Source organism: Cyprinodon tularosa, unplaced genomic scaffold, assembly GCF_016077235.1.
Source record: "Cyprinodon tularosa strain WSP-4 unplaced genomic scaffold, ASM1607723v1 ctg196, whole genome shotgun sequence".
In the NCBI taxonomy this organism is placed as follows: domain Eukaryota; kingdom Metazoa; phylum Chordata; class Actinopteri; order Cyprinodontiformes; family Cyprinodontidae; genus Cyprinodon; species Cyprinodon tularosa.
The window spans coordinates 147,594-161,768 of NW_024038715.1; the positions used below are offsets into that span (position 1 = coordinate 147,594).

At 36.1% G+C, this 14,175-nt stretch overlaps 1 protein-coding gene across 3 annotated transcripts in view; it reads left to right on the top strand.

Moving 5' to 3' along the window:
• The first annotated feature begins 4,363 nt into the window (after nucleotides 1–4,363).
• rai14 (retinoic acid induced 14) overlaps nucleotides 4,364–14,175 on the top strand; it is a 53,788-nt gene continuing 43,976 nt past the window's right edge. For all 3 annotated transcript variants that reach the window (XM_038283635.1, XM_038283638.1, XM_038283636.1), the window contains exons 1-2: nucleotides 4,364–4,603; nucleotides 7,558–7,642. In XM_038283635.1, the coding sequence (XP_038139563.1) occupies nucleotides 7,607–7,642 (36 nt within the window). In that variant the 5' untranslated portion in view covers nucleotides 4,364–4,603; nucleotides 7,558–7,606. The remainder of the gene's footprint in view (nucleotides 4,604–7,557; nucleotides 7,643–14,175) is intronic.

Below are 14,175 nucleotides of genomic sequence, written 5' to 3' on the forward strand. Positions count from 1 at the left end.
AAATGTGAACCTATATGTTGGTGTTTATCTGTTCTATATGTCGTATATGTGAGTAGTATAATATACCCACTCACACATTAAGGATTTGATGACTGCATATTTTATAGAAAACTACTGCACACTGTAATCTAAAGCTGTAAAAAAAAAAAATTAGCTTTAATTTTCAAAAAAAAAAAAAAATGGAACAAAAAAATCAAATCAATATTTTATTTAATCTGTAAAAACATGGACCATTTACTTTTTTAATGCATGGTTGTGTTTTTCATCTTGCATACAAAACTTCCAGTATTTAATTTAATTTTCTTTGTTTTTAAACTAAAATGTCTTATTTCAAATTAACAAAACATTTGATCCCAATTTAACTCCAGAGACTTCTTCTCAACCACTGATAAATTCCTGATACTAGAAAGCAGACTTGCTTCACCCGTCTCAGCCCTGAGCTGTGGATGTCTGCAGTTCCCCAGATTTTCTTCCTGTTAAAAAGGAGTTTTTCCTCTCCACTGTCACTACAAGGATGCTTAGTGTGAGGGACTGTCTTCGAGTGAATGAGTTAATACATTCACCAGTTTTCCTTAGATAGAAAACTTTGAATCAACTTGACAGTATGATCTGGTTGAATAGTAAAGTGCCTTGAGATGACATGTGTTGTGAATTTTCGCTATGTAAATAAACTGAATCAAATTGACTTGCACTCATGACCAAGCCTGTTAGTTCAGCCGGATGGCTTAATGGTCAAGTCTTGTTTCATTTGAAGTTGTGTCAAGCTTTCTAGTTTTAAATAAAATCTAGGGCAAGGCAGTCTTGGATGCAGGAGACTGCCCTGGAAATGGAGGGTTGTCGGTTCAAGCTCCAGCTTTCAGTGTCGTTGTGTCCTCTGGCAAGACACTTCACCTGCATTGCCTTGATGGTGGGTTAGGGTGACTGTTCAGCCACTGTTCAGCAGCCTAGCTTCTATCAGTGAGCCCAATGGCAGCTGTGGCTACAATGTAGCTTGCCACCATCAGTGTGTGAGTGATGTGTGCATGCTGGGCTCTGGTCATTCTCCTGACTTGAGTAAAAAAAAAAAGTACAGGCAATTTATCATTGAAATAATGAATTGGGCAGAGTTCTTTGAAACATTTTAAGGTTGTCATGCTATTAAAAACAAAACACTTCGAAACCTTATCTCTCTGTGACTCCTAAGGTGGTGTGTTCCACAGCATTTTTTTAGGGATTATTAGTTTTACAACTTTTAGTTTTTTAAAAACTTAAAAAACAATATATTTTGTGTTGGTCTACATGAAAAAAATCTATAAAACGCTTTAATGTGTTGGGTACAATAAGGTGAAAAAATTAAGTAATTTCCCCTAATTTCAAGGTATTACTGTATTTGCTGTATCAAAACTATGTTTACTCAATGCTTAGACATAATACACCGCATTTTTCCTCTATTTTTCTTTACAAACATTTGTTGTCAGGGCAACATAAATGAGCAGGGAAAAATAAACCTAACTTCATAATAAAAGCATAAAAAGCCACTCAACCTAAAGTTAAATAATAGTGTTAAGATGTACTTCCACTAGATGGCGATGTCGAACTGCTTTCTCAAAAGCTTTCTATTTAGTTTTAGTTTGGCAGTTTGCATAACTTACTGAAATTAATGTGGTTATTGAGTCAAGGTTTACATTGAAACTGATCCCAAAAAAGATGAACAAAGAGTGAGAAACGGTGTTTCAGTCTGACATAGACTTTTACTAATTTTAACAAGAAAGTGTTTAGCTTATTTTTTATATACAAATTGTAAAATAGGTTAAAAGTCAACCACACACCGTTTACAGACATTTGTTATATTTCTCCCGTGTTCTCTGGTGTTATTTTTGTTGTAATATTTAGATAATGAGTAACCAAGGAAACATTATCTCATCTTTCCACATACCCTTTGCTGACAAACACGTTTGTGCTTGCATTATTAAGTTCCATTGCACTTGTGTGTCAACACATTGGGTTTAATTCATAAAGATATGTTCGAAGGGCAAAGTTTTAGACTTACATGTTCAGACATGGAGCGCTGCAAAGCTAAATCAATATAATTTATCTTCTTTCTCAAGGCTCATTTGGGCAGGTATCACTTTGTGATCAAAGAATTAAGATAATTAATTAATAATAGAATGTTTTTTTATGGAGAAATTACTGTAAAAACAATCTCAGGGAATTTTACATGAAAATAAAGAATTTCAAACGTGGTGACATTTTTTCAGTTAGTTTTAAGTCAGATGTAATCTAAAAGCAAAGAGCACAACTGAAAGGAAGTTGATCAAATCAAATTGAGGCCAGTCAATAAAAAGATAACAGTCTAACCTATAAAGAAATAATCAGATTGGACATAATTTATCTTATTTATTCCTTCATTCTAGGCAAGCACCTTGCAACAAATGTTGAGAATCCACTTTTTCTCAAGAGAATGAAATCTTCTATTCCTAACTTGGTTAAATTAAACCGTGATGAAATTTACCTGCCCCAAATGATTAATCTCTGACATTAATTAATAATTTTCTTTCTTTTTAATGTTTTTCATTCATTATTTTATCCTGCATGTATCATTTGACCTGCTTTTGTTTTTGTACTGTTCAGCATAAATAAGTTTTACAGCTAATTGGAATTCAATAAAGCAAAAGAAATGCTTCAAATTAAAATGTATAAATTGAGACTTTGTTTATCTTTGCTTTAATTCATTTCATTGCATCCCATATCTCCCACTTCCACCCTGCTCACCATCCCTATAAGAAGACAGCATAATAACTGATCTAGTCACCCATTGTTTGATTGTGGAGAACCCACGGCTTGACAGGACAGGAAATACACAGATAGTTATGCTTTTGGCTATAGCTACATAGAAGTGGTGGTTCTAGACCAATTTCACCACAGGGGCCTGGGTGGGTCTTTTTTCTTTTGCAATTTTTTCTTATGGAGGCAAAGGAATACAACAAAAAGTACAGGGAAACAGTTCATTATTTTAAAATAACAAAAGAGCCAAAAATCCAATCACAGCGCTTGGTTCCCAGCCCACAGCTGAAGCTAAATGAATGCCTTAATTTTTAAAATCATTATTAAGCTATGAAATTAAAAATTAAACAAAACGACATTTATGACCAATTATTTAAAGCTTCTGTGCCAAAGCATATTATCATATAAAGATGATTTGGTATTATGTCTGAGCTGCTTTGCAAGGAGAAATAGGCAAATGTTTCCCTCTCTCTGGAAGAGTCATATCCTGACAAACTTTGAGATGTAATTGTATAGCAAAGTATCCTGTCTGCGTGTTTGTTTGTTTATTTAAAAAAAAAAAAAATTTAAGATGATAAAAAATCTTTACTTTTCAGGTTTATGCCCTACATTGTGGTATTCTATGAAACAAGACGTTTTTGTAATTCATCATAGTTAAAGGTTGTACTGTAATGCTTTTAAATAAAGAAAAGTTAGAATACTTTTAAACGGGAATGCATGTTTGTATCTTAGAATAGAATAGATTTCTGATTCAACTGTGTTTAACCCTTTATAGGGCAAGCTATCATTTCTGATCACTTGCATACCCCTTACAAATGGAGTCCCCTCTGCCATCAGTGAGGTCTAGAGGAAAAAAGATCTATATCCAGCCATTCAGCAAAGATACTGATACAGTGCTTTTAATCTTATTTTAGGATTTGACCAATTAAATGAGCCCTTGAAAGTCAAGAAAAAATTGTAAAAAGTTAAAAAGTCAAGAAAAAAAGGTAAAAAGCTAATTGAAAAGTTAAAAACTTAATAAGCCTGGTTAACAATTATATTTAGGTTTATAAACTAAAAAAATGTAAGTGCCAGTATCAGCATTAATGCCCCTAAGTACCAAAACAAGTGTTTCTTTCACACTCAGATTGTTTTTCATGAATCTTATTTTTTTCTTAACATATTCAGGGAAGTTGACGTTTCTTCTTTTAAAATTGACATTTATTTTTGCCATCAAAATATTACAAAGGTAATAAGGTCTTGTTCTGGATTCCAGTAACACTATTGGCTTGAAAGGTGGATTTTCAAAGGATTTCACTGAGTGCCCTATAAAGGGTCAAGATATTTGAATGCGTAAAGAACTTAAAATTTGTAAAAGCAGTTAGGACATAACACTGTATCCTACTGCCATACAGGCCATAACCAGTTCTACAGGGTCACTGGCCCCTGGTGGCCCCTGTCTAAAATCACCCATCCTGCCAAAATTTGCAGGGTTAAATAATAAACCTTTCTGTCTCAGTGAAAATCATTTATTTTTGGCGGAATGCTCCTTTAACAATGAATGGAGCACAATGGAGAGCAGGGGCGTGACGTCACGCTCCTAAAACGGGCTCCAGGCTGAGGCAGCCTTTGAGTTCATTCCAGCCAGAGACCAGACGGAGTCCAGACCCAACTTTTACTGTTTGCTGGCTGAATCCAACCGCTGCTTCTCAATACACCGTTCGGCCTGACTTGTCTTCACCCCGGCTGGCTGTTTAGTTCAGAAGCTGATCAGTTTTGTCCCGAAAATAAGAAAGAAAGAAAGCCGTTGTTTCTTCCTATGCGTCCCAGCCTACCCGGTGCGTCCAACGCGCACAGTAAGGTAAGGTCTGTTGGTTGTTGTCTGTGCGGCGCTTTTACTAAAACCTGACAACTGTGAAGAAATCTCAGCGATGCTTTGAACGAGTTCCCGTTGAATCTCTAAGCTGATAATGCATCGCTCTTTGCTGTACATGCATGATGCTTCACGCATTGAACAACCAGTTAAAGCTGTGCACGGTGTTCACATGCTGTAGGAATTGGGAAACCGTAGTCTGAGCTGTTTGTTTGCTCACTTTCCTTCTTTGTGGCATCTTATTCAATCAGTGTTATTTTCCAGATGAACAGCTTTGCTGTAAAGTATGGCCATTCTGCTTAAACTTTAGTGATATGAACAATCTTACTGGACAGAAAGATGTGTAAACAAAGATAAACTGCATTTTAAATCTTTACCATTGTTTAACTTATGCAGGCTACTCCTTTTCAGTTAAAAAAGTTGAATTTAAAGTTTGCAGGGGTCATGCAGGGGACACAGAAAGCAGAAAAGGTGCTCTGGTTTGGTCCTTTTGTCCTTATGTGATTTAAAAAAAAAGTAAACTCCAAATTATCTTAAACCTGCTACCTTTCTGCTCCCTACATAACTTATAGTGAAGGCAGTGTAGGATGATCAGTTAATGGAAATACAGGAGTTAGAAATATAGGACAGAAAATGTTTTGAGGAGGTCCATCACCCAGGACAGTGACACTAATAATCAGTTAGTTAGGACAGTTAATAATCTCAGTCAACCACTGTGTGTTCTTCCCTTAGCTCTCTACTGTGCAAAATTTTTTTTTATATCTAAGGGAAACATATTCCAGGACACTACAACTTTTTTTTTCATTTTTTTAATGTTTTGTTGGTACTATATAGAGTCTTTTTTTATATTGTCTGTTGTATTTTTTTATCTTTAATGGCCAGAATTTCCTTGAAGGAGTAATCCCAAGGGATAAATAAAGTTGAGTCCAAGTCTAAACTTGCTGGCAGAGCTACAACGGAATAATATAGCATAACCTATCCATTTGATAGAATGGCCTAGTTAAAGTCCAGGCCTAAACTGATTTGCAAATTTGTAAAAAAAAAAAAAAAAAAAAAAAAAAAGTCAAAATCATGTTTGCAAACACAATCAACTTTGACTGAGCTGCTTTGCAAAGAGAAATAGGCAAACGTTTCCCTCTCTCTGGAAGAGTCATATCCTGAAATACTTTGAGTTGTAATTGTATTCAACAGGAAATAGCAAGGTATCCTGTTTGTTTGTTAAAAAAAAAAAATATATATATATTTTTTTTGAGATGATAAAATCTCCTTTACATTTCAGGTTTATGCCCTACATTATGGTATTTTATGAGCCAAAACATTTTTGAAATTGATCATAGTTAAAGGTTGTAATGCTTTTAAATAAAGAAACGTTACAATACTTTTAAATGGGACTGCATGTTTGCATCTTAGAATAGAATAGATTTCTGATTCAGCTTTTTTTAAGATGTTTGAATGCGTAAATAACTTAAAATTTGTAGAAGTAGTTAGGATACAACACTGTAACTTGGCATAAGCCAGATTGATACCGTGTGGAATTCAAATTGAACTGGACGTATCGATCTAGAAAGAAGGAGGGACATTCAGGAGAATTCTTCGGGCTGATTGGGTACCTGCCTCCAATGTAGAGTTTTTTTTTTGCAAATCATAGCAACAAATTTGTTTAACAACTAGTGGAGTTAAAGGTATTGTGGAGGATTTTTGCAAATTTTTGGAAAGACCTCCCTGTACCTGTTCCCGGGAGGGAACACCTATTAAAAGCATGCAAGAGCGTGAATGAGCCCATTTCTCCTCGTGCACGCTCTGTTTAAAAGTTCCTGTCTGCATCACTCATACAAGCTTACTTTCAAAAAGATTTGCAATTTTTCCGCTATGTCAGTCTTACACCCGGTAAGTGAAAATGGGGACGAGCACGTAGGACAGCCTTATGTAAACATATCACCAGAATGATTGACAATCAGGCGGACCACTTATTTTGATGATCCACCTGCAAACAAGAAAAAGCGAAAGCAAAAATTACATTTGTTTTGCTTCTGCCTAGGGCTGAAACAATTAATTGGATCAATCGTGATTAATCAATTATTGAAATAATCGTCAACTAATTCAGTACGTGCCTTTAGCTGACAGAGAAACATGCTTTGAGCAGCAGTTATACCATAATTGTAAAAAAAAAAGTAAACATTTTGAATTTAAGACATAATAATTTTCATCCATCAATATCTAGAACCCCTCAAGTGGAAAAGTTTTTGTTTCACCTGGTTCAATTTTGCAAAAAGCCTTCTTTAAGGAACCTTTGGCTATCTGATTATTGATTTCTTTAACTGAAAGAAAATAATCCTCAGATTAAACGATTTGCTAAATAATTGTTAATTGCAGCACTACTTCAGCCACTGGTTAACGCGTTGACGTCATCCAGTGGCTGCTTTTCATTGGGCTGAAACATTTCTGCACCGAGCCGAACGCATCTGTTGGCTCCTGGCAAGAAGTATTTTCAGGAGTTTGTGAATTCCCAAATCTTGCGACAATTCATCTTGCTTGCGAGGTAAACAACACTGGGTACCTTCCACGATTTATCACGCCCTTTTCAGAACACACAGCATGTTCAGCCTCCGTTAACATTGCTGATATTAGCTGAGGTGAAACTGATTTTCAGTTATTCTTGTCTACTGAGCTAATGCTTATAAAGCTGTCCCCCCTGGTGGGACTAATAAAGTGTTCTAAGTCGTTATTAAGTATTGTAAGGTTACAAATATGTGTTGGTTTACTCATGATATGTAACCTGTGAATCAGTAGTGATGCTATATTTTCAACTCTTTCACTGTTACCTAGTGGAAGAAAAATCCCCCCTAAGCACTTAATGTGTCAGACTTCTTCAGAGTCACATATAAAATAGAAGGAGACGCCTCTGAGGCCCTGTTTAAACATCTGTGTTTTGTTCTTCGCAGGAGATCAGCGAAGCAATTTGAGTGACTGACTGCATGGATCGGACTTAACATGAAGAGCCTCAAAGCCAAGTTTAGGAAGACTGATGTAAGTGCTCAGACATATGTTCTCGACTGTATTGGCTGTGCGCTCATATGTATAAGTCTGTGAGCGGTTTGACTCACTGTCTATGTATGTTTGGCTCAGGGATTTCATGAAGGATTTTTTTGGCAGAATTTCCCAGCTTTGAGGCCAACAGCAACCTATGGCGTATTGATAGAAAAAGGAAACTGGGAGGAAAGAAATAAATACTGTTTATAGATAAGGTCTGTGCAATCCATTTGCGGCTCTCTGTAGAGCTCTTATAACTGAAAAAGCATGCAATTTATATATATATGTACCAGCTTTTCAGTTCATGTTCGTAGTATTTCTGACATCCTGACAGAGAAAAAAAATGTTATTCATGGGGAAGAGATGGACGTCTGCACTAAGCTGGTCTACTGAAGTCTATCCAAACTCTGAAACCCTGAGAGTGCTCTCTATTCCAGAACAGGATTTCATCCTGAAAACTATGAATCAACCTTAAGGGAGGAACTTCTCCCTGTCGGTACAGTCATTCATTTGCTCCGGGTTTGACATGCTCTTACAGCCACAGGAAGTTAGGCGTCTCCACACCGTCTGAGTCATCTGTTGTCATGTTGACCCCTTATGACACAAAGCCTACAGGAAAAGTCTGTAATTCTGAGAAGTTTTTTTTTTTTTTTTTTAGGGGGGGTGCAAATGTGTGTCAGATATAGAGGAGTTAAAGAATGCTGAGTAAATGGCACATTTGGTTTATGTTGACAGTTTCCAGGAGATTAGGAGTGTGTGGGAATGGCATGTGGGAGAGTTACACACTTGCTTTCATTGAGTTTTCCCAAAACTTATTAAAAAAGAATCACTATAGCCTCGGTTTGTGATGGAGGTTTAATCAAAACCCTTTGGTTGCAAGTTTTGCAAATCATTGTGCAGCCACTTCTTGAGATTTGTAAATGTTTTGCAAACCGAGTCCGCTTTATGGAGGAGTACAATGGTGTCCATTGTTCCTCTAAATATTGAATACACAATGGTAAGGTCAAATAGTTGCCTCTCAACAAGTAAATGAACCAAGTCTCACCTTTACTACCAAACAGTTCTCCTGTTATAATACAGGTTGCAGATTATAAGACCCTGAGCTGATGTTGAAGCAAAACGTGAAAACAGCCAGTCGTAGGCGGTGGGAGAGAGGAACGAGAAGAGCTGTGGATGTTGCTTGGAAACACAACTGACGCTATATCAGACATGCCTTTGTAGACCTCCCACTCATACATTGTCACATTTGCTCATAGGATGATTCCAGCAGGGTTTGTCTCTTGCTTTATGTATCATAACATTTTTATCTTAAAACAGTGACATGATATAATATAGACAAATATGCAACTGCTCATTGATGTAGCATTAGCCACGGGAAGCATGGAAGCAGCTGTGTTTTGCCATATCTGCAGAGCATGATTGGGTCTTTTAAAAACAAGTCTAGTTTTGTGGTTTCTGTTGGATGTAATGCAGAGTGATTAGGACCAGGTTACTGTCAAAAGACTACATGCCTCTGTTAGAGTTTCAGGTTCTTCTCCTTACTCAACTGAAAATGAACAAATCTGTAAAGTTTTCAAACCTAAGATATAAGAATAAGGCAAGGCCAGAGAAAGAATTAGGTGTTCAAATGTATCTACTGTGTCTACTGTAACTCCCAACTTTTATATCTAACCTTTAATGGCACAATAATAGTTAGATTACAACTGGATGTTTCTCCAGAATAAATAAAAAAATACATTATATATGTTACTTATAAGGCTGCCAAGAGGCCCACAGCTACACTGCATGAGATGCATCATTTTCTGGCATACTAGATGAGTAGTAAGCCAGAAAGGTTTAAGCCTGGCTTTAATATAAGACTTAAACCTTCTAAAATGTGTTGTAGCCTTAAAAAAAAAAAAAAACAATTCTGAATAATGTCAGCAAAATAAGACATTATCAAGTCAAGATGTAGAAACATAAACTCCTACCAAAGTAGCCTGTAATAATAACACTATATTGACTGAAAGACAAGATGTTTAATGAATGTATTAATTTAAATGTCTGCACATTTATGCCACCAGGTTATTGTGTATTTTTTATATAACCCCCAAATTAACAATTACATCTTAAATACATTTGTACTGGATACATATAACTATATAAAGTCAAAGTTTTTTTTTTTCTAACAGCAGCTTGCCTTTTAATACTTGCTGTCTCCAGAGAATATTTCTGTACATTTTTATTTTTGCATTTATGATTTGACCATATTTAGATAAAGCTTAAAAAGTCAAACATTTTTTTTTTATTAAAGAACGCAGCCTTTTTATTGCAGTGAAATCTTGGCAGTTTTGCAGTCTCCTTGCATAATTAAATAAGACGTTATTATAAAAGAGGAAAAGGTTTCACAGGGTAATGTGTTTATCCTTGCCAATGGTCGTTCCACAGCTTTTTATAGAGAACCGAAGCACTTTAATAGAAAGAAAACATCTCATGGGTTCTATTTTAGGTTTTGTGTGTCACTGACCGATTGCTCAGGAATTTACCTCTCCCAACCTCCACTACCACCCTAAAACTGTCTGTTTTTTTCCCCTTTTACATAAATAACAGAAAGCTAGACCCGTTGTAAATAGCTTTTTGATGAAGTAAACATATTTCCAGCCCGATAACCAGTGCTGGAGTCTGTGGCTGAGATTAGGACATTAATGAAATGCTTCTCTTTAAGTGCCCTCCTCCTCCAACAATGTGAACTGAGTGGAACAGGCTGCCAAGGCTTCACTTGAACACCTCCACAACACGAGGTCCAAATGAGGCAGATATTTAAAAAGCAGGAGACTGTGGGAGAGACCGAGATGTTATTTTTGAAACCGATATAGACGGATAAGAGCTCAGTGATAACAGCGAAGGATAACATTGGGATTTTCTTTTTTATGGTACTATGGAGAGCACAGCATAATTGCATGTAAATTACTAAGACTGTGATTAGAATAGATTTCTACTCGTATCGGCAAAAGCTTCAACTTCATTCATTAATTCACTGTTGGCTGCCTCCTGTTTTATTGGCTCAGGGAGCCATTAAACAGGAGAGCAGTCCATTATGGAATTTATTACATGAGCTTAAACTGAACTAAGAAGACTGATGACATGTTTTAATGTTTAAAAATAAGGTGCATTAAAATTAGGGTGGTCAAAAACATAAAAAATGCATTTATTAACATCCAAAACTCAATGTTTTCAATCACAATATTTAACAGGCCTTTTTAATAGGATCACACATTCTTTTAGTTAAATAAGTGCTCAAATAAATATAAAACAATTAACCCAAATATATCACATTATGACAATAGTTTAAGTTAGTTTCAAGTACTTTCAGAATGCAAATAATGTAGAAATCTAAAATTAACTAGAAAAACGCTCTGAGATCGCAGACCTATGCAGAGTAGCACATTTTGCCCCATATTGTTACTCAAACCTTTAGATAAAACTCGCAATGATCTGGATAATTACATTTTAATGAATTGTTCCCTTGCATGAGGCGCACCTCTGGTAAAAATGTCTTTAAAATCCTTTCAATAAGATAATAAATCGGGCACAGTGTGTGTTTGCAGCCTTTGGTGTCTGTTCTGCTCTCTTTCTTCATCCACTCAGATCGAGCTTTCAAGAGAAGCTTAGCTCACCTTTCTTGTGTTTTAAATTTTTATTTTTTGTCTTTATTATAATACTTTCAGACATTTTGGTGGATCTTCACCGGATCTTCACCGAAATTAAACGGATTGTTTCTTGAACTGAGATCTACCTTTGAATAAAATCTCATTAAAATCCATCCAGAACTTTCAAGTTATCTTTTACACAGACAGACGGAGAAACACACAAACTGCAATAAAATTGGGAGCGTAAAAAAAGGTCAAATTAACAAAAAAACTCTACTGGTTAGTATCGATACCGTGCGCTTAGTATTGTATCTGAATATAGCATTTGAGTATCAGTAATTTTGACAACCCTAGTTAAAATATTTTGAAGGCATGGACACTATATTTTGTTTGGGTACAAAAAAGGATATTATTTACAGAGAGGTTGTAAAAAAACATGAACAGAGTGCTGGAGAAATATCAAGCGTTTGTTTTGTTTTTTTCTCGTAGAAACAAGCCTATAAGAATTTTGTTGTAATTTTGATGTTTTTTCGCTTTTTTATTTTCTTAATTGAAAAAAGAATTTGATTTGTAATTGTCCACTTAACTGGTAAATGGTTATGGCTTAACCAGCTAAAAGTAAAAGCATTGTACTAATTTGCTGTCCACCAATGATTATTCACTACTGATATGTTTCAGCATATTTTGACCTACCAGTATGTTTATCTTGACACATTACCTGTATTAGAAGTGCAGTGCATAATTGCTGAAAGCTGCCAACACTTTATTTAAGCAGCATTGTCCATATTAATTTATTTCTGTCCAGAGTAGGTGAGAAGAGACGGCGATCATCATACATGCCTTGTACACTGACCTTTGGCTAAATGTATATTTCCACTTAAATTCTGTGCATACCATGTCCTAATAAGGAGGCTGGTTTGAGCTTTGAGCAGGTTTGCAGTTATGCAAGGACAAAGTGGATCAGAGGAATCCTGCAATATTTCTTAGTGGACTTCTTCTCTTTTATGTGTGAGAGCTGTTTAATTAGCTCTGTAAAGAATTTTTTTCTACTTTATGTGTTCTGAATTTGCCTTACTTTTGAGAGTTATGTATTATTATTGGTCAACATTTATAGGGAGGCAAACTGTGACATCATCTCTGTTTTTGTGTGTGTTATCTCTGGGAGTCTGGTGGAAATAGAGCAGCATACAACAGACGGTGTAATCTGGATTCTGGGAATCAGTCTGGCCAGCAGCCACAAAGAGACTTGGAGGCATTCAAGCTTTGACCTCCACAGAAACTGTCCTTAAATTATCTTAAAGATGTAAGAATAAGTCACAGATGGCCATTTAATAAAGAATAATAGTACACTATTGGTCTGTATGCACTGGCAGGCTACTATGTCGTTCTCTTTTAACCAGAAGTTTGTTAAATACATACAAAATTAATTTTACCAAAAAAAATATATATATATAATAATATTTTATTCCAAATACATTTTACAAATTACATTACCTTATATCTCCATCTTCAGTATTGATGTTAGTAATATGACCTACATATTTTTGTTGTTCTCTGAGCTAAAAGAGTGACTGCAATCAGAAAGTGATGCAATTATTCACTTATAATAGAAAGCCCCTCACATGGAGCCTCTCAGAAGTCTCTCATTTCATGCTTTTGTATTTAGGAGCAGGAATCAATCTAACCACTTATTTTCCACAGTTGTGATTTATGCAGGCTTTTTCTCAAACTAACACTCAAATATATAACGTCTAGTTTCTTACAATAACTAAATAAAATTAAAAAGTGAATGGGCCAAGAATGTAACTGTTAACACACAATCACATTTATTCACTGAAGGTTTAATAAAAACACATTAAAGGGCCTACGTCATACAAAATATAGTTTTTTTTAGCTTTTAGATTAATTCTTGCATCTCTAAATAATTGTAATGAGTTCTGCTGTCTGAGCAGCAGCTTCTTCCTGACCTGTGAAAATGCAGCCTGGCCAGCTAGGCTGAATTACGTGCAGGAAATTTCCATCTGGTAAACTGCCGTTGACTCTGCTCAAATACTGCTGGACCAATAACAGCGTGAAAGGAGGGACTTTATGATGCAGAATTACCCATAATACAGCAGCACTTTTCTGATTTTTGTTGCTTGGTGCCTTGGAAAATTGAGAACCCATTGAGGCCCCGTCCACACGAAGCCGAACCCTGGCCTAAATGCACAAATTTTTCACCAAACCAGCCTCTCATCTACACGAAGCCGGCGTTTCGGGGGTCTGTAAACAATCTTTTTTTTATTCAGCCTTCAGAGTGGGAAGATTCTGAAATGCCGTTTTCGCGTTTCCATCTTTAAGCTCTAACCGCATTTTTTTTTTACATGCATGCGTCATAGCGTCGCCTCTAAACACGCATGCGCGACACAGTATCACAACAACAATGGCGCCGTACTGTGTTGAATGGTTGCTGCTAATGCTACTCACCCTGCTGTCGGGCTTACAACAGAATATCTCCAGGAAGAACAGAGCAATATCGACGACATAGTTCAGCACCTGAATTTGACTGAACCACGAAAATGGGCCCGCAGGGCAAATATGTATAAATATTAGTGCGCATGCCCAACATTTCGTCGCCTATTTTTGCTTTGGCACGACAGCGCCACTTACAGGCCTGGCATACATTTTGCAGCGTTTTCATGTATTCGTGTGGACGAGCACATTTATTTTACGTCTTCGTCTTTACGACAAACGTTCTGGAAAATATCAGCGTTTCGTGTTCGTTTTGACTTCGTGTGGACGGGGCCTGAGAGATCTTTTTTTTTTTCTTTAGGCAGAAATTGTTTACTATAGAATTTCTTTGCCGGCTTGAGATGTTTCATGGACTACATAATTACTAAAACGTAGCGCGTCGCTTGGAGT